Here is a 23713-nt window from a genome sequence, read left to right on the forward strand (position 1 = left end):
AGTAAAGAGCACATCTATGATTACAGAACACTCCCCGCCCAGGGCAGGGGCCATTTATTATTAATGCCTCCATCCCGAGGGCCCAGCACGGGTCCTGGCACAACACCTGCTGGAGGAGCCCCTCCGGGCTCGCATCCCTCCCGGCCGCCAGGTGAGCCCCACACCTCTGAGGCCTCGGGTCCCGCGTTCCTCCAGCGCGCAAGCGCCGAGGGGCGGGGCCCAGTCTCTCCAGCCCCGCCCCCAAGCGCTGCTGCGTCACTGGGCTGCGCCGCGCGCTGTTTGACGTGCCCGCGACCCGCCTTCCGGAAGGAAGCGCCAGAGGCTGACTATGGCGACCGCCGCGGAGCAGTGGGTGCTGGTGGAGATGGTCCAGGCGCTTTACGAGGTGAGCTTGGCGGCCCGAGCGGCCCACGACCATACCCAGCCCCGCAGGCGTGGGGCGGCTCTGGCGGACTGGCGGTCTGCGGCCCACGCGGGGTTGGCCGGGTCACGCCCTGACCCTCGGCTCCTCTGGCCGGAGGGCCTCGCGGGGGAGGCACCGGCGGGAGCGGGGACCCAGGGGCGCCTTGGGCTCGCGGAGGGGGCGGGGGGTGAGGGGCGCTCAGGAGAGGAGCAGGTGGGAGGGGGCCGGGAGCGAGGCTGGGCTTGAAAACCTGTGGGGGTGGAGAAAATAGAGCGGAGGATCGCAGCCGGGAAGGCCGTGGGGGCTGCGGGGCGGGGGACAGGGGACAGCGCTGTACACTGGAGTTCGGTTCTGTCGGGGCGAGGGGTCACGAAAGCCGAACGATTCAGGAACTGGGAATACGAAATCGTTTCCCATTCTTCCACTTGCGCCCCCTTTTCTGTCCTGTAAAGAAACAACAATTTTTTAGAGATTTTTTTTTTTTTTTAAAGGCTATTCCGGATAATTAAGGGTTTTTTGAAAGGCTGGCTGAGCCGCGCTACCCGGTGCAGGAGCCGTTCAGTGTAGTAGCCACTACCCACATGTGGCTGCTGGCCCTTGAAATGCGTCCAGTGCAAGCGGAGGGACTACATTTTTCATTTGATTTCGTTTAGATGTATATTTTTACACAGTTAGGTGGTGACGGGTGGCTACGGATCTAGAGGCGGGGGCTAGCGCACTGATCAAACAGGGCAAAAACTCCTGCGCTATATTACAGAGCCCCTCTTCATTGAAAGCGAGCCTCAGATTTTCTTCTGATAATTCTGTAAAACCTGAACATAGCTGCTTACTGGCGAGGGGAGACCCTGGTGTCTTCCACTGCGAGACTTATCAGGACTTCCTGAAAAAAGAATTGACAACAGATGTGGTGTGAGTGATGGCCCACCTTAACCTAATTATGGTAACTGAGATAAGAGCCTCTGAAATTGAAGGGTTTTTTTTGTTTGCTTGTTTTTTTAATGACCAATTTTCTGTGTTGTTTCCTTTTTGAAGGCTACCTAACTGACCAAGAGTGAGGTGTTCTCTTGGATGTGACATTCCCAGGGAAAGAAGCTGCGTTTGTGATTTTGATTTAATTCACTAGACAGTATCTCAGTTTTTCTTAGGATGATTTCTTTGTGGAGCGAGATGCTTAGAGACTTGGGCAGATGCTTGCCTATTAGAGTGCAATTGTTGAGAAAACCGAAAGAATGCTTAGACCACAGTCCTTATTCTTAAATGAATTGTATTCAAGGGGGATCAGTATGTTTAAAAATCATCTTAAAGAGAGATTTCCAGTCTTTTTTTTTTTTTTTTTTTTTAAGATTTTGTTTATTTATTCATGAGAGACACAGAGAGAGAGAGGCAGAGGGAGAAGCAGGCCCCATGCAGGGAGCCTGATGAGAGACTCGATCCCCAGACTCCAGGATCACAGCCTGGGCCAAAGGCAGGCGCTAAACCACTGAGCCATCCAGGGATCCCCGAGATTTCCATTCTTGTTTCCAGTTTTGATATAGTTAGTGTGTAGAGTTTGAGGGGTCTTGTACCCAAAAGAGAAATAATAGTGTGTGTATGTGACATGTATGTAGTTAGAAAACTATTTGTGTATTGACTTAGATATTTACCTACATTCGAATTTGTCTGCTTTCCTTCTGTCCACATTCTAGGTTTTTTTAAACTATGAGGAATCATCTTCACTTTCTTTTTGTCTAATGTTTGAAAATGATTTGTAATTATGTTCTAAACACCTCTTTTAAATGACTTTCCAGTGCCAGCCTGTTGGAGTGGATCACTTTATAACTGTGGTTTAGTCAGTTACAAAGGTCGGAATCTTCCACACACACCTAGAGTGTCTAGTTGTGCAAAACATAAAAGCCCGGCCTTTATCTGGGAAATGCACAGTTGAAAAGAAGACTTGGCATGGATAATTTTAGTAAGGTGTCTTTAGGCCTGTTGACATGGAACACACTGCAACTGCCTACTTTTGGGGAACTGCTATAGGAAAAAGACCTGCCATTCCTTTTGGCATTTATAAAGCTTTTTTTTTTCTCATCCAGGATCCAAGAAGGTTTTAAAGAGGCTTATCGGGGATTCGGAAAATATAGTAAAATGTGCAAAACTCCAAGAATTGTGGAAACTGATTTTCTGATAACTCCTAACTCATCCATGGTGTATTGGGGTGCTAGAAGGCTGGTGGAGCTGTGAAATGTTGGTTACTGTTCTTTCCTACCAGTAGAAATGTACATTATCTGAAGGATCTGATAGTTGACATTGTTCCTCATGTTGGGATTCTGCATCAGATTTTATTTTGAGAATTAAATTTCTTTCATATAGAGGTGTTAAAGATTTACTATTAAAGATTTTCCATGTGAAGGAGAAATTGCCAACTGTTAGAAATGGGGAAAGGAGTGAGTAGAAATGAAAAGAGTCTTAAAGATTAAGTTTTAATCTTAAGAAGTAATAGGTTAAAGGTCATGGAAGACAGTATATACAGGTGCATTACATTTTATGTGCAGATTTTGGAAGTGTTTATTTTGTTTCTTTTTTTGGTTTTTGACTCATTCTTAGGCTCCTGCTTACCATCTTATTTTGGAAGGAATTCTGATTCTCTGGATAATTAGACTCCTGTTCTCTAAAACTTACAAATTACAAGAACGATCTGATCTTACAGTCAAGGTAAGAAATTAAATCTCTTTTATTTATTACTCAGTGTATGATTACAGTTGCTACATCTTTTCAAAGAGTATTTGTGGTAGCTTACCTATATATGTTGAAATGTTTTCTGTAGTGAAATAATAATATTTTGTGAAACAATACACACTTGAAATGAAAAAAATCAAGAGAATCAAGTGTGAAAAATCAAGGGAAATGAAATATCAGGGAAGCAAAGTTGGAGAAGCCAGCAATAAAGTAGACACCCAGAAGAACACCCTGCCACAGAGCTCTGTACTTTGTCAAGGGGAATCAGCAGTGTTAGGGATAGATGGCAGAAGGGAAGCATGGACAGGGACAGGATCTCCAGGATCTCTTGCCAATGTGCAGGATTACATGAGCTGCTCATGAGGAGCACCATGAGGAAAATGAAGGATTTCCCTGTATTCTTCATAAAGGAAATTTGGAGCTGGAAAGAATCCTCTCGTCTCCTCACCCCAAACTGAATTGTGACGCATTCTCTGGACCCAGCCCAAGCCAGGCAAACCTTAGGAAGTGGAAGTGTAGAGGACCCGTGGCACTGCCCACATGGGGTTCCATTAGCCGGAAGGATGAGGGGGCTGGTAAAAGAGAAGCTTACCCTTTTTGCTCAGGTGGGAGCACCTAGGAACTGTGCCCAGAGCAAGAGGGAAGCACGTTCTGACTGCACTGTCGTTGCTGTCACTGCCATCATCTCCCTGTCTAGCCCCTGTAGCTTTGGGCCAGAATGTTTAGAGAGACCAGTGACTGTGAAAAAGGTTTTTCCACAAAAATCTCTACAGCTTTGTTCACAAAGTGGGTGCACTGAATGCAGCTCGGAGATCATGGAGATGGAGCACTCAGGAGAACAAGTGCAAGATGGTGTCGAATCAACGCAGACTTGCGGCAGTTGCTTCCCTGCTGGCACTGATGGGCTCCCGCTGTCCTCGTCATTACCAATAACTGGAGGATGGTCAGGCAGTGTCCCCCGCAGGACATGCAGCCTGCGGTTCTTAGGGCCAGTACGTTCTGGAAACCTGGCTGAAGCAGAGTAGGGGATGTCTTATTGCATGATTTTGTGTAACTTTTCCTGGGCCAGTGGATATTTGAACCTCCATTTGGAGAGATGCCCTGACCTTGACCACAGATCCCTCCCTCCCCCACCATTTTGTCCTGACTGCCTTGTGGGATTAGTGTGCCATAGAATACTCTTGATATCATTGCAGTAAGATTGGGCCGTCCAGGACAGAGGTCCGGTCTCTGCTGTTTCCCTTGGCGTTTCAGAACTCCTTGTGAATGATCAGGTGGCCATGAAGCCGATTTCTAGCTTAGCTTTTTAAGTAGTTTGAGTTTTTATTTATAAAGCCATCAATCAGCAGCCCGGGTGGCTCAGCGGTTTAGCGCCGCCTTCAGCCCAGGGTGTGATCCTGGAGACCCGGGATCAAGTCCCACATCGGGCTTCCTGCATGGAGCCTGCTTCTCCCTCTGCCTGTGTCTCTCCCTCTCTCTCTCTCTGTCTCCCATGAATAAATAAATAAAATCTTTTTTAAAAAAATAAATAAAGCTATCAATCCATACTACACATTTTTTAAAGAGAATGACTAGACATAATTTTAGAGTAATCCTCTGAAAGCCCTGCTGGGGGCTTAGCAAGATTTGGTAATCACAGACATCTTACCCTAAAAGCCGTGGAAGAAAAACAAAACCGTGTGTTTTTAAAGCTTAACTTTGGCAACTAGATACAGTGTCCTTTTGTTTTATGGATCTGCAGTTTCTTGAGTATGAGAGGTTTTGAATGGCTTCTAACCTCTGTCTTCATGGTCACAGGTGGACAGATGAGAAATTTATTGGTTGGTTGATAACAGAAGTAAAGGAACAAAATAAGTCACTGTCCTGTGACTAGTACCCTGCTGTATTTTAATTTCTTTTCTCCTGTAGGAAAAGGAAGAACTGATTGAAGAGTGGCAGCCAGAACCTCTTGTTCCTCCCATCTCAAAAGACCATCCTGCTCTCAACTACAACATCGTTTCAGGGTAAGTTGGTTTGCTTCTTGAAGGACTTGTATCTTTGGTTTCCTGTAGGTATCCTTGCCAAAGCATGCAGAGGTTTACATAGTATTTCTTTTTTGACAGAAATCTCTGAAGATCAGAAACTCCCTGCCTTGGTGCCCAATATGTAACTCTCTTTTAAGGCTATATGGACAATTTTTATAGTCTCCAATTTGGGCATCCAGTTTGTCCTTTTCTTCCTTTATAAAAACAAAACAAAAAAAACAACTTTTTTTTGTGAAATAATACAGGTTCCCAATAATATTTCAAATAGTGAGACATACCTGAAATGAAAAGCAACACTCCTCCCTTTTCTTAGCTTGATTGTTTCTGATTTTAGGTCTGTTGTAGGTAACCTTTGTAACCAGATATTAATAGTGTGCTCACACATCTTAGTGATTAGCTGTAGACAGCAGCACCTGACTCTCAGTATGAATTCTAAAACGTGGCCTTCCTTGCACTGCCTCTCTCCCTGCTTCCGGGGTCTCATCTGTCTTTGTGTTTAGTTCTCCTGTTGCTTATCTTTGCTTTACTGTATATACTTGCTTAAGAAGTATTTTAAAATTTACAGGAAATATCTGACACATGTATTCCCCTTGTCCATAATTAATAGGCATTACCATTTTGCTTTCTTTGTTTCTAATCTATCTTAAATAAAACATTCCAAACATATATAAAGAAACCCGTTTCCATCTACCACTTACTCCTACCTCCCACAAGGGATAGCCATTATCACAAAGTTGGTGGATGTCTTTCTTTCACTTATATTCATATTAAAAAAAAAAAAAAGATTATTTTAGAGAGAGAACATGCCCAAGAGTGAGGGGGGCTGAGGGAGAGAGATAATCCTAAGCAGGCTCTACACACAGCACAGTCTGACATGGGGCTTGAACTCACAACCCCGTGATCACAACTGGAACCAAAATCGACTAGGATGCTTAACCAACTGAGCCCCCCAGTCTCCCCTATGTTTATACTTATAACATGTATTCTTGATGCCATGAAAGTATTCAGTACTTTGTCTGATGGTGTGATGCAGCACGTTCTCCCGAGTATATACTTCCACTTCTGGTCTACTCTCAGGGAGGCTTGCCTTCTTCACTCTATGGATTTCTTTGGTCAGACAATCTTTACATGTTCTGAACCCAGACTTACTCATCATTAATGCGGTGGTTATGAAGTCCTTCCTTACCCCAGAGGTCGGATTTTCCTATTTCTGTATGGTGGCCAGCTATCCTAGCGTTCTCGGTAGAATTGTCCATTTTTTTTACCTACTGAGTAGAAATTTCCCTTTATTGGTATCCTGTGTGCCCTTCTGTCGGGTCTGTTTCTGGCTATATTTTTATCCTTTCAGTGTTTTGTCTCTCCTTGTGCCAGAACTTCATATAAATAGCACAGCTTAGGAATAGGCCTTGACTAGAGCAAGTCTTCACCTCCTTGTCCTTCAGAATGGCTTGGGCTATTTGCGGCTCTCTTTTTCACTGTGAGCTTCGGTTTAACTGATCTTATTTGACCAGAAAAAGAGTTTGGGTTTGTGACTAGCAGTGTACTGATTTGGATTAATTGGAGTTTCTCTGGTACTGAATCTTATCACTGGGTACATGGTGTATCACGTAGGTCTTTCATGTCCTACAGTAAAGTTATGTAACTTTCTTCATAAAGACTGCCTATCTTTTTCTTTCTTTTTTTTTTTTTCCTACTTTTTACATTGACATAATAGTAGGTTCACATGCGGTTGTAAGAAGTAATACAGAGAGATCCCACGTACCTTTCATTAGTGTCCACCCACCGTACACCTGCTTAACAACCAGGACATGAATGTTGTGTATCTTTTAACACATTCATCTCTAGGAACCAGGGTGTGTTCATGCTGTCATGAGGAGCATCTTTTTCTTCTGTTCCTGTGTTACCTACGCTGGCTAGGACACCTCCCGTGCGGCTGGATGATAGTGGTGACAGAGACCTCAGTGTCCCGGTGGCTTCTGGGAGATAACCTGTACCAAGTTACAGGCTTCCTATTTCTTCTGCATTTGCTAAGGGAACTTTTTCATTCATTTTTTAAAATCAGAATGTTAAATATTATCCCATGTTTTCCCGTATCTATTGAGATGATGGTATGACTTCCCAGCTCTAATCAGTTACTATGTCAAATTATACTGATAGGTTTTTCTAAATGATGCATAGCAGTTAAGTTTTTCAGAGAAAGACTGCAGTCCACCATGCCACCCTTCCTCACCCCAGAGTCCCATTCTGTCCAAGTAGGAAGTGGTATCCTACTGCATTTCCCTAATGACTAATAGTGTTGAGCATTTTTTCATGTGCTAATTGGCCACTTACTCTCTTTGGAGAATAACTACTTAACTCATTTGGCCATTTTTTTTAAATTTTTTTTTTAAAATTTTTATTTATTTATGATAGTCACAGAGAGAGAGAGAGAGAGGCAGAGACATAGGCAGAGGAAGAAGCAGGCTCCATGCACCGGGAGCCCGACGTGGGACTCGATCCCGGGTCTCCAGGATCGCGCCCTGGGCCAAAGGCAGGCGCTAAACCGCTGCGCCACCCAGGGATCCCCATTTGGCCATTTTTTAATTGAGTTGTCTTTTTTATCATTGACTTACAAGCGCTCTTTATGTATTTTGATACCAGTCCCTTATCAAATATATGAAATTCAAAGATTTTCCACCATTCTATGGATTTGTCACTTCTCTGACAGTGAACTTTGAAGCACAATTGTTTCTAATTTTAATGAAGTCCAGTTTATCTGTTTTGTTGTTTTCTTGCTTGTGCTTTTGTATTAGATCTTAAAATCCTTCTCTCATCCAAAATTACTAAGATTTACTCCTTTGTTTTCCAGGAGGAGAGCTCAGTGTCCCCATTTTTCATGATGCAGAATATATTTGCATTTTATATATATATATATATATATATATATATATATATATATTTATTTATTTATTTATTTATTTGATTGCTGTTTTCACCATGGCCCCATTCTCTCAGCTGTCCTTAGGACTTTGAGTTTATGCTCAAGCCTTTCCAGAGAGTAAATCTCCTGTCTTTCTGCAGAGCAGGAAGGAGATCTGAGCAAACGGCTGCTTCTTATAAGATTTCCGAACCATCTGCATGCTCACAGGGAGATGTTCCCATAGTGTGGGAGCATTCTCCAGCTGTTGTGGCTGAGCTTCTCATGGTCAGCCCACCTGCAGCTTCCCCTCTGGTCTCTGACTTCTCAAATACAACTTGTCCATCTCTCCTCCTTGCATCATGGTCTTAGTAGCATCAGCTATTTAGACCTTGGAGGCATTTTACGTGCCATTAGAAGGAACAAAGGCTGACGGGTTTTTCTCTTCATTCTGTTTTGTTTACCAGAAGTCACTGATGGGTTTTCCTATTAATTCTCACCTTCCTGGAATAAGGTCTACTTAACCGTGGCTGTTTGGTTAGTTTTATACATTCCCAGTTCATGTTGCTAATAACCTGTGTGCTGACAGAGGAGTTTTGTTTCTTTCTTCTTTGCCCTGATTGTGCCTGGTAAAGTTGGTCTTAACATTTTCTTATCAACTGTATTGTAGGCATGCTGACCACATGGACTATCGTCGTTGGCCCTCTGTCTTCTTCATAATTGTTCAGTGACCTCTCTCAGGGCTCCGTGTTCAGGCTCCACGGAGGTTAACGTCTGCACTGACCGGAAAGGGAGAAGGCTTGTTCTCACCTTCCGTACATCAGGCACCTTAGGGGAACTAGTAGGGACCACTGGCGTACAGAAGGCCCCACTTTAAAGAACTGCCCTGTGACATCACCACCATGCCCTGTGCTCCATAAAAGCTGGGGCCTAGATCTTTTGTCCTGAATTAATGTCTTCAGTGAGTCCTCCTAGCTGCTCAGGTCTCCTTTTTTTTTTTTTTTTAATATTTTATTTATTCATAAGAGACAGAGAGAGAGAGAGAGAGGCAGAGACACAGGCAGAGGGAGAAGCAGGCTCCAAGCAAGGAGCCCGACATGGGACTCGATCCCGGGACTCCAGGATCACGCCCTGGGCTGAAGGCGATGCTAAACCGCTGAGCCACCCGGGCTGCCCTCGGGTCTCCGTCTTGAGAGGGTTTGGTTACCGTCATTTACTCATTGTCCATTTCTTCTTAATGTCTTTGAATGTATTGGCCTGAATTCAATTGAAGCAGTTGATAGGCAGATGGGACACACACACACACACACACACACACACACATACACACACTCTTTACGTGTACATGTATAGAGGAGCTCAGCTGTGGGCCATGTGTCCCTTGCAGGTGGTGATCGTGTGCGTCCCATTCTCAGATTTGCCAGGGACTCTGTGTTAGTTTCTCCCCATGGGGCCCTTCTTGTGGACACGGGTGCTGACTCTGTCCTCTGTCTCCCCTGCTGGTTGGCACCCATGCCAGGCAGCACTCTGCTCTCGGGTGCATTAGCCCTTGTCTCCTTTCATCTGTTCTCCCCCTCACCTGCACCCACTCAGCCACCCCATGGAAATACTTGTGCTGAACTTTCACTCATCACATGATGGCATATATTTCTAAACGATTAAAATGATACATTTTATTATTTTTATTATGCATGTATTGTTAACCTTAAAAATAGTTCTTTTTATCAACAGGAATGGGTTTATTTGGGAATAAAAATTACAATTTGGGACAAGGAAGCTAAACCATAGGCAAGTCCAACAAACAAGGGAGAAGAAGATTATTTTCTGGAGGAAGAGGAGACATTTGAGATGGGTTGCTTTAATGTAAGTTTATTGGAGAAAAAGCAAGATTTCAGGGTGGTGAGGGTTTCTCATTAGCTGAGTTGCAGGGGTGGTGGATCCTTGGTAGGAGATGCAGTGTCTTTCTCTCCCTGTTGCCACCTGTAACTGGAGATTAACTCCTCTGAGGGTCTGTAACGGACAGTTCTTCCTGTGACTGACATGGAGCCATCTTGCTCCCTGGCCAGGCCATCTGCCAGCATCCCTAGTCCACTTTAGCACGGTTTCCTGGTGTCAATTTTCATACTACTTTTGGAACCACATTTTAACAGTTTATGAATGTACATTTTTAATTTTGTGCTCCAGACTTCATTCTGATTTTTTTATTCACACTTAGTTTTTTGAGCATATATTTCAGTGCCTACTCTGTTCCAGGAATATGCTGAGCACATACAGTAAATCACAGTTCTGGGACAGACAAACCCAACAGTGAAATAAATAGAATGCAAGCTGGTGTTAAGTGATAATGAAAAAATCTCAAAACAGGGCAAACAGAAGATGTGGGAGGGCTGGTATACTTTGTGTTCATTCCTCCTGACTGCTACACGTGATTCTGTGGTGTACTTAGCTGTTTCCCTCAGGATACCAAAGCTGCCTGTGCTCCCCACTGCCACACAGGATCTGGTGGGATCACTGTCCCCTTGTGGAGCTGCTTGAGTCTCTCTGGAACGTGCCTGTCTAGTTTCCCTGCAGGGCTTCTCTGCATGGAGCTCCATCCATCTCTGCTCCCCTGAGTTACTGTATGGGGATCCACATTCGCCACAGCCCTGTTTGGCCACATTGTTTTATTTTTTATTTTTTGATTATTTGAACCTTTGAGTATCATATCATATACTTACTAGCTTCTGTCAATGCCTCCTGATATCTTTTACCTCTTTTTTCCTGGATTCCTAGCTTCTTTTTTGATTTGCAAGAACCTCTTACACCAGGTAGACTTTAATCTGTGGTCTGATTTTGATGTAGTATTCCATTATGTTCATTTCAAGACCCACACTCTTGTTTTTCCTGTTTTAAGATCTCTGAAATGGGGGTGCATCTTATGGTTGCTGAGAGCTGTTGTTAGCAAGGGTGTCCTTGCCTGTGTATCCATGAACTTACTGCCAGCGCTTGAACTGAGTCGTGAATGTTGCTGGCAGGTAAGTCAGTGTATGGCAGGAGAAAGGGCCAGACTCCGAGCCAGTGAACACAGGCTGCAGCAACTCAAGCTTCGAACGTCCCTTTGTAAATCTCTGCTGCCTGTTGATAATCACAGCTTACTTTCAGAAATGCAGTTCGATTGAGGGGAATGATGAGTTTAGTCCAGTGGGAAAGTTCCAGTATCACAATTTGAAGCATGGGGGCACTAACCTGTCAGGTGTTATCAGGGATGATGGGGGAGCATCCTCCTGCATGAGACAGGTACTCTGAACAGCAGGAAGGAGCATATCGGAGGAGCACCATGAAATCCATGGTGTCATGGATTAGCAGCAGGGAGAAAACAGTTGGGGCCTTGGGTAGAGGTTAGGGATGTGTTGACAGATTTATCTTACGGTTTCCCTTTTAGATGTGCAGACATTGTGACAGAAATCTGTGTCTATGCAAACCTAGTAGAACTTCTCATTGTCAACTCAGAAATCATAAGCACACATAAGAAAACATCATTACATTTTCATCAGCACTGTTTTTCTTTCTTAATGGTACATAAAAAACAGTGACAGCATCGTAGATTCAGTGACATACAGTAAATGTCTATCACCCAGTCTGTTTTGTCTGTAGTGTCTTCACTGCAAAATTCTTTTTTGTGGAGTAAGACTCCACAGGCAATATGGAGCCTAACATGGAGCCTGAACTCACGACCCTGAGATCAAGACCTCAGCTGAGATCAAGAGTCGGACACTCAACCAACTGAACCACCCAGGCGCCTAACCAGAATTCTTAATTTTGACTCTAATTCATCCATTTAGTCTCACTCTTTGAGTGTGGGGAGAACTTGTTCAGAAATCATTTCTACTCCATAGTGCCACAGGACAGTCTTCTATGTTTTCTTCTATTATCTCTTCTATAATATTTTCTAGGTTTTTAATATGTCTAGAATTCACCTTTGTCCATGTTTATCCAACTTTATTTTTCTCCATAGAGAAAGAAATGTGTTTGATTTCGTAGTTGTGGGGCAACTGCTGTCATTCCCCAGGTATTAATATGTACACTAGTTCTCTTGAGTTCTAGAGTCTTTCATTACTCTGGGTGCCTGTTCTCACATTGGTGCCCCACCCATCATTAATGGGGTTTTATAATACTAGTCTCCTGGGAAAGCACTGTCCCCCTTACTTCTAAGTTCACTTTGCAATACTGACTGTCACTAATAGTGAGGTTGTGGTTTTTTTATTGGAATGGGGTTTATTTTCCCTCCTTCTCGTTCCCTGAGGCTTTGATCTTAGAGTTGTCTTTTTAGATTGGCTCTGTTTGCTTCTGTGAGAGACCCTTCAGGGTCTTATGCTCCAGCATTTGCGTGTCCAGTGTGACATCCCTGCAAGCCTGTGTGGAGCACAGACGTAAGCCTTCCATTTCTTACTGGAAATTGGTTTCCTTCTGCTCCAGGTGCCAATGGAAACAAGATCCCTGTATCTACATCACAGTGCCTCTTGGCAGTTTATCAATTGGTCAGGAGTTTTGGGCCTACTTTTTCTTGATGGTTTGATTTCTCTGCATATTAGTTTTTGTAGAATGGCCTTGACTGTTCCAGCAGCAACCTTTAGTACAGACTTGTCTCCATGGGGATTTTGTTTTCGCATCTCTTTGTGAGTGTCATCACCTCCACACCAGGAATATTGGGAAGCCTAAGAAGCCTTGAGAAGTAGGCAACTAAATGGCATGGTGGATTCAGAGTCAGAGCAGGTGCGTTGAAGGAAAAGAAGGAAGGAATATTTAGAGAGCACCTCTTATGGACCAGGCACTTTTATAGCAATTACCTGAAAGGTAGGTATTCCCCCCACTTAAGGATGAAGAAGCTGAGACTCACAGAGGTCAGGGAGCTGCCCCGGGCTCCTGAAGCCTCAGGGAGCGATAATGCATGTGGAGTCCATCTGACTAACTGCACCCTGTATTCTTTTCCCTAAGTCCTCTGCCTTCTGTGTGAGTCTGCCTGCTTCTGGGGGTCATTCTCTTCCTTCCCTGATTGATTCTCCAGCATCTTCTATTTCTCTCCTAGAAAACTGATTCTGTTGAAATGTTACTAGAGCAAGGTTTCCCAGTCTTTTCTGACTGTAGTGCATCTAGCAGAGCAGCCTGTGTGCACAGCAGGGCATTTGTAGCCCTGAAGCAAGTTCATCCCACAACTCCAGGCCCTGTGTGCTATGCCAAGCGCTCTGATGGGCTCTGTATCGCTCTGTTCCCACGGCTTCCTTCCACTATAGGAGGCTGGTCATGACTAAGTTGGCCTCACTAGCTCCTGACCCGCAGTTTGGCCCTGTTTTTGAAGCATGGCTTTTGGGACAGTTGTCAGCAGAGGACTAAGTCATTTCAAGAACTCGTCTCCTGTCCCAGCCCAACTGAGATCCATGCTCCTGTGCTGCTGGCCACCCTATTTCTTTTTTTCCCCAAGGGACAGGGAAGGAATTCCTCTTTTATCAGTATTCCAACCCTAACTTTGGAACTTGGAAACATATTCTGCTTACTTTTTTAGTGTCTTTCTATGGTTAATACATAGCTTTAAACTACCTAACTGTAAAGCCATAACTTCTTCTGCCTATTCTTGCTTTTGATCTAGATGTTTGTATATTTCCTTCCTGTTTGTCTTATTCCAGATTTTTTTCGAAGGTACTTCATTCTTTCACTTAGCTACTTTTTTCTTAATGAGTTTTAAAATCAGAGCAAAGATTTGCCATGATCTGTGTTGGAATTACAGCTCACTTTTTTTTTTTTTTTTTAAGTATTGCAAGGTAGCCTAATAAGAATAGAATTAATGGCTGATTTTTAATGCACCACTTTCTGATTTTACATTTTAAAAATAAGAAAAAGAGGGGCACCTGGGCGGCTCAGTCAGTTAGGCAGGCTGACTCTTGATTTCAGCTCAGGTCATGGTTTTGAGGTCATGATATCAACCCCCATGGTGGGCTCAGTGCTCAGTTCTGAGTCTGCTTAAGATTCTCTCTCCCTCTGCTCCTCTTCCTATTCAAGCACATGCACTCACACTTCTCTCTATGGAAATAAATCTTTAAAATAATTAATTAAGGTAAAGAGCTAGGAGACTGGTATACAAATAGGGTAGTGATAGCACTTCTGTCTTGTGTGCCACCAGGGTGATGTGATAGCGTGTGCCCTATAATGTGAATGTCTATGCGAATATACCACTCTCCTCTCTTTCCCCAGCCCTCCCAGCCACAACATTGTGGTGAATGGAAAAAAATGTGTAAATTTTGCCTCATTTAATTTTCTTGGATTGCTGGATAACCCTCGGGTCAAGGTAAGTAGCACCTATGCTGAAGACAGCATGACTACTTAGGAGATTGGGCATGAGATAAGATACATGCAGATCATCAGAAAAGGCTCTCTCCGCTGGCATTTGCCATTACTCTTTGTTGGCATAGCTGTGACTTGGGTTTTGACAAAGGGTGGGCAATAGTGATGTGGGTTAGTGGTGGTAACGTCCAGAGAACATGTGAGCCAGACCCAGGTAATCGTCAGACATGTGCACATTGCTCCATGTCCTATAAGTATTGTGAGCCAATGAACCGTTCTGAGGAAAGACATGCCCAAAAATGCCACACACACACACACACAAAAAAAAAAAGGAAAAAAAAAACAAAATTTATAAAGGCCTTGAGTTAACCACATTTTGATAATCAAACTAATACAACTTTTCCATGTTCTAAGTTCTGTCCCTTAAATCTTTACATGTGTCTGCTCTTCATATCCTATTGTTAAAATTGCCACAGTTCTAAGAAAGGAAGGAAAGTAGTCAGGGGTGGGGGGAAGTTGTGGCTTACAGAATTGGAAATGTCAGTTTTGAACCCTGAAAGACATATTATTGAAACCTGGTTTTTCTTCCACAAAGGCAGCAGCTTTGGCATCTCTAAAGAAGTATGGCGTGGGGACTTGTGGGCCTAGAGGATTTTATGGCACGTTTGGTATGTTTCTGCCATACTTTTCAAACTACTTAACTGCTTTTAAAGATTGATTCAATTTCATTTCAAAACTCCTTGGAAAAGACATCCTTGATTAATGGTGATGCTGAGCATGAGTACTGTTTGCGGGAGACACATTGGACCGGGACTGAATGTCCCTCAGGTGTACCGTGTCGGTAGGGTGAAGCCTGAGCTGCTGTTGCCGGCACTCCAATGACAGTGGTACAAGGGGACCCAGTTTGTTTCTGTCATGCACAATTGTTGGAAGGAGAAGGGCCCTGTTGCGGGTGGCTCCATGCTTCAGAGTCATGCAGGAACCTGGTTCTTCCCCATCACCTTCCTCTAGTGCTGAGGGCACTGTCCTTGTACCAGAGACTCCGTGTCGGAGACCGCAGCCAAGTGACAAGTATGGGGGGAGTAGGAGCTTGTGGCCACAGTACCCCTTGAGGCAGGCGGCGGGGGGTTGCACATTATTCTGCCCACGGTCCAGCTAGGCGGTGAGCCCAGAACCTGGGTCAAGCCTGTCTGTGAAAGGGCTGGGAGCTGACTCCAGCCGAGCAGCCGCCTCCTATGGGAAGAAAGATGAGAACAGTTGGGGGGGGGGGGGGGGGGGGGGCAGGACAAAGGATTGATTATGTAGCTGTTTTCTTTCTGGAATGAAGAGGAAGGGTCATTGATTTCCAACTATATATTAGGATGAGTGTGGTTTCAAATACTACAAAGTCCCTACCCTAACTCAGAGTCCTCAGAGAAAATGTAGAATAATTGTTCAAATGAATATGTTATTGGAAATAACATTTTGGCTTACACACATCAGTGTGTGGGGAAGTCTCTTCTGTCTTCTGTTCCCTTTTCCATTTCTAGACCTTTGTGTGTTTCGTTGAAACAGTTGGGATATTTTTATTTAAGGGAGTACTTTCGATATTCCTTAGCTAGCTTAGCAGTTAAATTATTTGTGTTGGAAACAGACAACAGAATAGGTGTCCAAGCATTTTAAGCTGAGAAGGATCTGAAATACCTTGCATTCCAGCAATGTAGCCATTCAGAAGCAGCATAGAAACTTCAGAGAGGTTATGTGACTTCCTCACATCACACAGCTCATTTAATTTCAAACTTATAACTAGAAACCAGGTATCCTGACATCAGTCTTAATGGCAAGATCAACACCTTATAGAGCGCCAGTCAGTCCCCCTCTTCACCCCAGTCTGGTGCAAGCATGGGTTGTTTGCTTGGTTATATTAGTAAGGGATTATTTCCTAGATACATAATATTAGAAAACTAGAAAAGGCATTTTTTATGGGTTGTTTGTTGTAATCTGATCAACAAGACTTTCTATGATTTGCTTGCTAGGTTTAAAAAAATTACTTTCTTAAAGGCTTTTCTTTCAAGTGGATTTTATTTGCATTTGTGGCCTTGGCTGCTGCTTGGGAGTTAATTTGAGAAAACAGATAGCAGATTTATTGCTAAATCAAGTCATGAAAAAGAAAGGTTTTGACTCCTCAAAACCAGTTTTCCCAGTCTTTAGTTAATGGTTTTAGGTTAATATTGTTAGTTGAATAATTCAGCCCATGAGATAAACTTCAGAAGGTTTATAGAGAGTGAAAGTCTTCCCCTCCCCTACCATTACTCCACTCCCCCAAAAAGACAGCTACTATCAGCAGTTCCTTGTCAATTCTTCCAGAAACTTTGTCAGCAAATGCAAACCACTTCCATGCATACATTTTTCCTCTATTCTTACAAAACTGCATGTGTTCTATACCTTGCTGTCAGAGTAAGTTTGTTTGAAATTTAAATTGGATCTGGAGAGTGAGTCTTAAGCAGACTCCTCACTGAGTGCAGAGCCCAATGCCGGGCTCAGTCTCATGACCCTGAGGTATTGACCTGAGCTGAAACCAAGAGTTGGACGCTTAACTGACTAAGCCACCCAGGTGCCTCCTAAAATGTTATTTTTAATATCATCTTTTTTTTTTTTTATCCTGGAAGTAACACTTCAGGCATCTATTTTCAAAGCTGAAAATACTTCCTTGTTTAGTTCTTTTCTCAACTTTCCATAAGTGAATGTAAATCACTTGTAAGTTTCCTTATTAAAATGTTCTCTTTTTAATTTCATGGTAACATATATGACATTAAAAGACTAATACAGAAAAAAAAATCGAAGAACGGTTGAGTTAAAATTCATTTAGTTTTTTAGGTTACATGTTCTCCTGCCTTTGGCAAGTAGAACTCCACAAGTTCTGATAATCTTACAAGGGCCGTATGATCAGGAGCTTTTCCACCTTCTCATTTTATTATTTGAATATGTGTTTGAGAACAGAGCCAATGGATTTGTCAGATTCCTCTAGAGCTAACAGTCTTGTGCACTCTGGTACTTTCTCTTATCCTACTTGTGTTTTCTTTGAATACATTCAGATCTTTTTTGCTTGAGGTTGTCAACAGTTTCTCCGGATCCACTTTGCATATACAATGCTTACTTAGGTCTTAAACTAAATCAGAATACAACGAATGGCAGGATTTCATGGTGAGGGGTAGTGGCGTTTATCTGTGTTCAACAGCCATTAGTAAACAAATTGTTAGGTTTATTTTTCAAAATATATTCTATCTTTGTTTTAGAGCAGTCAACGGAATCATGATTGCATGTTTTATTAGGGAGAACATTTGGTCATAAAGTTCCTAGATCTGCCACTTCTTTGTACTAACCAGTCATGGGATTGTTTTTACAGTGTAGGAGGGGAACAATCCTTGTTTGCACATCTTAGAACATTTTGGCAAGATTCACATAAGATACTGCACGTAAAAAGATTTTGGAAAACATTCAGCCCTGTATTTATGTTCTGATGAGTGCAGAAGTGATATTATTTGGACTTTTAAGAAAAGTTGTCCGAGTCTTGAGGAATTAAAAAAAGCAGTATGTAACGTAAAAGTATAGAAGCCTTAAGAAAAAATTGTAGTTGGTTGTTTTTAAACTGTTCTAAAGTTGACTATTTTATAAGTCTTTCCTTTGGAGGACGACCAAGGCCGGGATACCTCTTATCAGAATAAGAGGAGATCTAGTGGGAAGCTGAAATGAACAAGTGATTGTGATATGAAGTTCTTAAATATCTAAGCTTTGGACAACTTAATTAGAAGATAGCATAACTGCTTTTTTTTTTTTTCCTTTTAAAAGAAAACCTTTTATTCTACAAATAATTCTATTGTACACTTAAATGGTATATTGGTTTTTCCATGCCAGGCATTACTCTGAGTGTTTCATAGGCATTGACCCGTGGTTCTGGAAGCAGTCTTTTGAGGCAGGTCCAACTGTTACCTGTTTGACAGAGGAAGGACCTCATGGAGCAGTTTCAGGCCTGCCCTGAGTCCACACCCAGTGAGGAGGGAGGCCAGATCTGGAACCCCCTGTGATGACAGCCATGACCAGGCCCCGCCTGGGTGCCAGACATCCTGTACCGGCCCTGAATCCCTTCTCTTAGGTTCTAGTTAGGGAGGAGGTGCAAGAAAGGGCAGCAAGTGCTGGGAGGGACACAAGCTTTCTGGGCAACTCCCTCTGTGGCCTCTCCCCTACCATGTTTGTTCCTAGCAGTGAATCAGAGGACATAGTGCTTTACCTACACATCATGCAGACCTATGGCACCAGTCAGTGGAATGGATCATCTGCACAGAAGACAGACATCAGAAGTAGGAGAACATGGCCTGGCACTTTTCCTCTTTGCTGCCTTGGGTTGAGAGTGTTTTTCATTGCACAGAGTAGCTATCACACATCAGAAGAAGTTGTGCAGCTCTCCGTATCTGCTTGTCACAAAACCTGCTTTGCAAGGCTGCCATCAGCTAAAACCCAGCGTCTTCAGGTATGAGGAGAACAAAGCCAGTCTTCTTTAAACTTTTGGGAAAGGCAAGAATCAGTAAGACGTTGACTTATTGTAGATTCTTCTTAACCACTTTATGGCAGTGATATAAACACAGTTATGTGTATGTACAACAACGAGAATGTTTCTAACATGCAATTTTCATCAACTGGGTAACTAACCCTAAAGCCCTGAAATTGAGCCAAGATGGTTTTACTTTCTCATTGCTAATCAGTGAAAAAAAAAAAAATGAGTCATTTAAAGTAGAGTCCACAGAATGATTTAAAGTCGTTCTTTGCGGTTAGCAAAAATAGTTTGTGTCCATAGCATGCTTTTTCTTTTTGAAATGGAGATACTGGATAAGAGCAGTTCTGGGACTCCCAGTTGTCCATCTGCTAGCTAAATTATGGAGATTTGAGATAGATAGTCCTGATTTAGAGGCCACATTGTCATTCATAGGAGGCCTCCTACGAGGACCTGCTACTGAGGACCTGCTACAGGGATTCTCTGATCAGAAGTAGGGGTGACGAAGACTTGCCTGTAGTGGGCTGCCCAGAGCACCCTAAAGAAGAGGGAAGCGCTCTGTGCTTAGTGTGGGACATGCCCAGTTCTCTGACATGTGGCCACTTCCTCATTCTCATCCAATTTTCTCTGAAACCTTTCACTGGCAGCATGATGTAGAGGGTAGGCAGTCAGGGTCATGTCCTCTGTGGCAGTGATGTCATAGGTCTGATGCTTGAAGACCCAAGCACCCCTTTGATACCATTTGGATCAGATGGGATATAGTCATCTTAACTTTGTTACTATAAAATCCCATGCTTATGTAATGTTGATGGCATTCTGTACAATGACTGTGACCTTTCGATAATGGACATCAAACAACACTTCGTTTGCTTTTTGTAACAGACTCAGTTGACATATATTTATAAATAGGAAGAAGTGTCTTTGGTCTTTTATGTCTACTTGTCTTAGAGGAATTGTGAAAATGAGTTGTTTATCCTATTCCAACCAAGTAATAATAAAATCTATCCTAAAAAGTAGATGAGGGAAGTCCAGTAATCTCAGTTCATTTAATAATCAAACGTGCAGTGACTGTCACATAAAGACAGGTAGTCTGATAAGCACAGGGTGAGGAGAAACACAGTGTGTGTGCCACCTGACAGTGACACCACAGAGAGAGGAAGGTGGCCACTGTGTAGAACTCCACACCCAGGGGAAGCTATCAGGCCTAGTCTGTCCTTCAGCCTCCTGGCCAGAAGCACGTTGATCCTTTCTACACTCAGAAGTACAGCACATGGGCCATGATTGCTGACTGAAGACTGAGAGCACATGATTATAAGCTGAGGGTGTGGGTGGGGGAACTAGCTACCGGACCCAAGATGGCAGGATGCATGGGTGTCATAAACTAAACCCCAATTGATGACAAGGGACATACAATGAGGAATCCAAAAATTTAGCAGCAATACCCAGAAAATAAAATAAAGCACACTTTATGTGTATGCTTACCTTACGCTTGCCAGGGCATGTGGCAGGACTCTGGTTTGTTGTCCAGGATTGGGTCCTGCTGTAGTTAAAAGAGCTAAAGGAACTTTTAAAAATCCTCTTCTCTGCTGGGTATTGCCTCATTTTAGGACTACTTTGAAGTTTTCAGATTCAAAGCTGGTCAGTTCACTGTTGATTTAGACCTTGCTGGGCCCTCTATGCCAGGGCATGCAGCCTCGTGGCTGAGCCTGGGAAGGGGAGTGGCAGTAGAGAACCATCACAAGAAGAGAGAGGGGTACCAGTTTCACAAGCACAGTCCTTCCCGGCTATTACATCAACATTCTTTTCGAGCGGGTCTGTAAAATACTGCATTTCTCTTTGTGCTGTACATTTGAAGTCCCCATTATACTTAAGAAAAAATTGAGACCGAAAAGTCAGTGCTCCTCAGTGATAGCAGGTGCACAGGTGTATGCTGGTGCAGCTATAAAAAGGGAGCACTGTCTTGATGCAGAGTATATGGGGTTATTTTACTCTTTTCCTTTTAAAAGCTGGACACCAGTTTTCTTAATGTCTGGTATGGTGCCTTCTGCTAAAATGCAAAAAGGCTTTTTAAAAATGTGTCACATGTTGGTAGAGCCTCAGTGTGATTGGGTGAGGGAAGTTAAAGCAGGTAAAGTCACAGCCTTGAATCCCATGCTAGAATGACATAGAAGCAAAACCCAGAATTGGAGCCACCCCACTAATGCATTGTAAGGACAGATGAGTAGCTAATTCTGTTCTCAGGTTTTAGAAATAGTTTTGGCCCAGAATTGCCTAAACAAATGTATAATTTTTAACTCAAAAACAGTATCATTTTGGCCATGAGGTGACAGTATTACTAAACTAAACCGGTTGAATTATTTTCTTTATTCTTTACTTAAAGAAAAAGAATTGGAAGGTGTTTTAACCATGTAATATAACCATCTTATTATAGATGTTCACTTGGATTTGGAAGACCGCCTGGCAAAATTTATGAAGACAGAAGAAGCCATTATATACTCCTATGGATTTGCCACCATAGCCAGTGCTATTCCCGCTTACTCTAAGAGAGGGGACATTGTGTTTGTGTGAGTAACTTTACCCATCTTTCTTTTTTTTTTTTTTTAATTTTTATTTATTTATGATAGTCACACACATCGAGAGAGAGAGAGAGGCAGAGACATAGGCAGAAGGAGAAGCAGGCTCCATGCACCGGGAGCCCGACGTGGGATTCGATCCCGGGTCTCCAGGATCGCGCCCTGGGCCAAAGGCAGGCGCCAAACCGCTGCGCCACCCAGGGATCCCTTTACCCATCTTTCTAATCAGAGTTTCTTTAGAAAGAATGGTGCTCTTCCCAGAGAATTCCTTCCTTAGATCTTATCTGCCCTCAGTAGTGCTGACTTTCTGTTGTTTAAAGAAATACAAAGTAACTGCAGTGAAGTAATTGTGCAGCATTGATAAGACTGTCACTAGAAAGATGCCTAAAGCATTTTTTTTTTCTTTACTGATTAGTTTCATTTGTTGCTATTGGGAAAGCCAGACTTACCCTGGGTGAGGCCAGTGCCCTCTCTTCCCTCTGGTTCTGTGATAGTGTCGTGTCCTTGAGAGTCCATGGTCCCCTCCCACAGGGTCACCCAGATTACCTGGCAAAGTCCTCCACTGCTCACCGCCCCACCCCGAGTCCTTGTCTCTTGGTAAGATCACAGAAGCTACGAGCAAATCTGCACACTCGAGCACACGGACACTGGCAATGCCACTTTTATGGAGAGCGGAGAGCAGTAGGGTGGAGCAGAGCAACTGGCTACATCCACCGCAGGCACCTCCCCTCCAGCCCAAGCCTCTGTCCTCTTTTGAGTGGACTATTAAGTGACTTAATTTGAGGTCTCAAATTTACTTTTGTTTCCTCTTTTCCTTTTTAATATCTTAGCCAGAATAATCTTTTTTAAAAATGCTATCTGATTATGTCATGCTTAAGAACTTCTGTTGTTCCTGAAATAAAGTTTCCAGTCCTTGTTACCATCTTCTGCACTCTGGACTACTTTTTCAGGCTCATGTTGTAACCCTTTCTTCATGTGCTCATTCTTTAGCCTCATCGGCCCTGGGTGCTAGTTTCCTCTCGCTCTAGGGCCTGTGCACACAACAGTCCCTATGCCTACTGGACGCCTGCTCATCCTGCTCACCCTGCACATATATCACCTCTGTAGGGAAGCCCTCCCCAACCTCTCAGACCAAGCCAAGACCTCAGCTGCATGTGGAGAAAATCTTACAGCCAGAGGAGTTTGCTGTTCTTGTGAATCTATGATCAAATGGGTGCTCATACTGCCCATCAAAGTCCCTCTGCTCCTCAGGACTCCCATAGGCACATGTGTACCTGCACCTGCACACATACCCACACAACCTCCGTGTTCTCTGGTCATCTTGCCTCAGACTCACCGTGCTCTTCTTTTGTTGTGCTTTCATTAGTCTACACTAGTTTATTGCCTAGGATAGCATTTGCTGTTCAGCTGTGCTCAGTAAGCACCAGCTCAGTGAATAAATGAGATTGGCACTTAGAAGCAGAGTCTGAGTGGCCAATGGTCCAGCTTCCTGTGGCCCCTAAACCATCCTCCTGTGTCTCACTGGTGGGCTCCTGCTGGTGCAGCAAGCCGGTTCTGCCTGGGCTTTGGGGTGCATGCAGCCCCTCCTTCTCCCCAGCCCTGCAGCAGCCTGGAAACACTGACAGATGGCCAGGGCCAAAGTGAACATTTCATGTGACCATGAAAGCAGGATTCTCTTAATGTTTTACATGTTAGTTAAAAAATCAAATAAGACTCCTCACAACTAAAGCTGCTGATTTAAACTGTATCTCTAGGTTTTTTCTAGTTAACAATTGCAGACAACCAGTGCTTTCAGTGTCATTTAATGCAAGCACCTCACTTGCAGATCTTTTTTTAATTTTAAGCCTCTAAAACGTATAGTTATAGCTGAACATGTGTACTTCCTTTGTCAGACCACGAATAAGGTCTTGTCTTCTCCATTTTAAATGCTGGGAGGCCCAGGCCATGCTCACCCCCACAAGTAGATGCCATACCTAAGAACTTCAGTTGCCACTCAGTTAGGCAGCTTAATTATTCTCTTACACTTAATTTTAAATATTCTGCCCAGAATTCATTCAGAACTAGGAACACTAGAAGTAATGATAAATTATTTGATAAATTTATTAGGCCTAGGCAATATGTCCGGGGCTTAATTTTTTCCTCTTTGTAAATAGTAGTAAAGCTGTGCCAGCAGGCATCTCAGCACAGTGGATCGTCATGTGCTAAGTTTGTCCCTGTCACTGCTAAGTCTGTGTGCACGTTACTTCATGTACCCTC

The 23713-nt window shown here is 43.4% G+C and overlaps 1 protein-coding gene across 4 annotated transcripts in view; it reads left to right on the top strand.

Annotated features, from left to right (window-relative positions):
* The first annotated feature begins 232 nt into the window (after positions 1 to 232).
* The window catches only part of SPTLC1 (serine palmitoyltransferase long chain base subunit 1), a 65066-nt gene continuing 41585 nt past the window's right edge, over positions 233 to 23713 (top strand). For 2 of the 4 annotated variants that reach the window (XM_077909967.1, XM_077909958.1), the window contains exons 1-6: positions 233 to 385; positions 2990 to 3097; positions 5030 to 5124; positions 14267 to 14360; positions 14952 to 15024; positions 21316 to 21448. In XM_077909967.1, coding sequence (XP_077766093.1) covers positions 329 to 385; positions 2990 to 3097; positions 5030 to 5124; positions 14267 to 14360; positions 14952 to 15024; positions 21316 to 21448 — 560 coding nt within the window. In that variant the 5' untranslated portion in view covers positions 233 to 328. Of the gene's footprint in view, positions 386 to 2989; positions 3098 to 5029; positions 5125 to 9772; positions 9905 to 14266; positions 14361 to 14951; positions 15025 to 18657; positions 18864 to 21315; positions 21449 to 23713 lie in introns of those variants that run through there. The other 2 variants (XM_077909975.1, XM_077909985.1) reach the window with 2 other exon arrangements.

Source organism: Canis aureus, chromosome 1 (genome assembly GCF_053574225.1).
Source record: "Canis aureus isolate CA01 chromosome 1, VMU_Caureus_v.1.0, whole genome shotgun sequence".
In the NCBI taxonomy this organism is placed as follows: domain Eukaryota; kingdom Metazoa; phylum Chordata; class Mammalia; order Carnivora; family Canidae; genus Canis; species Canis aureus.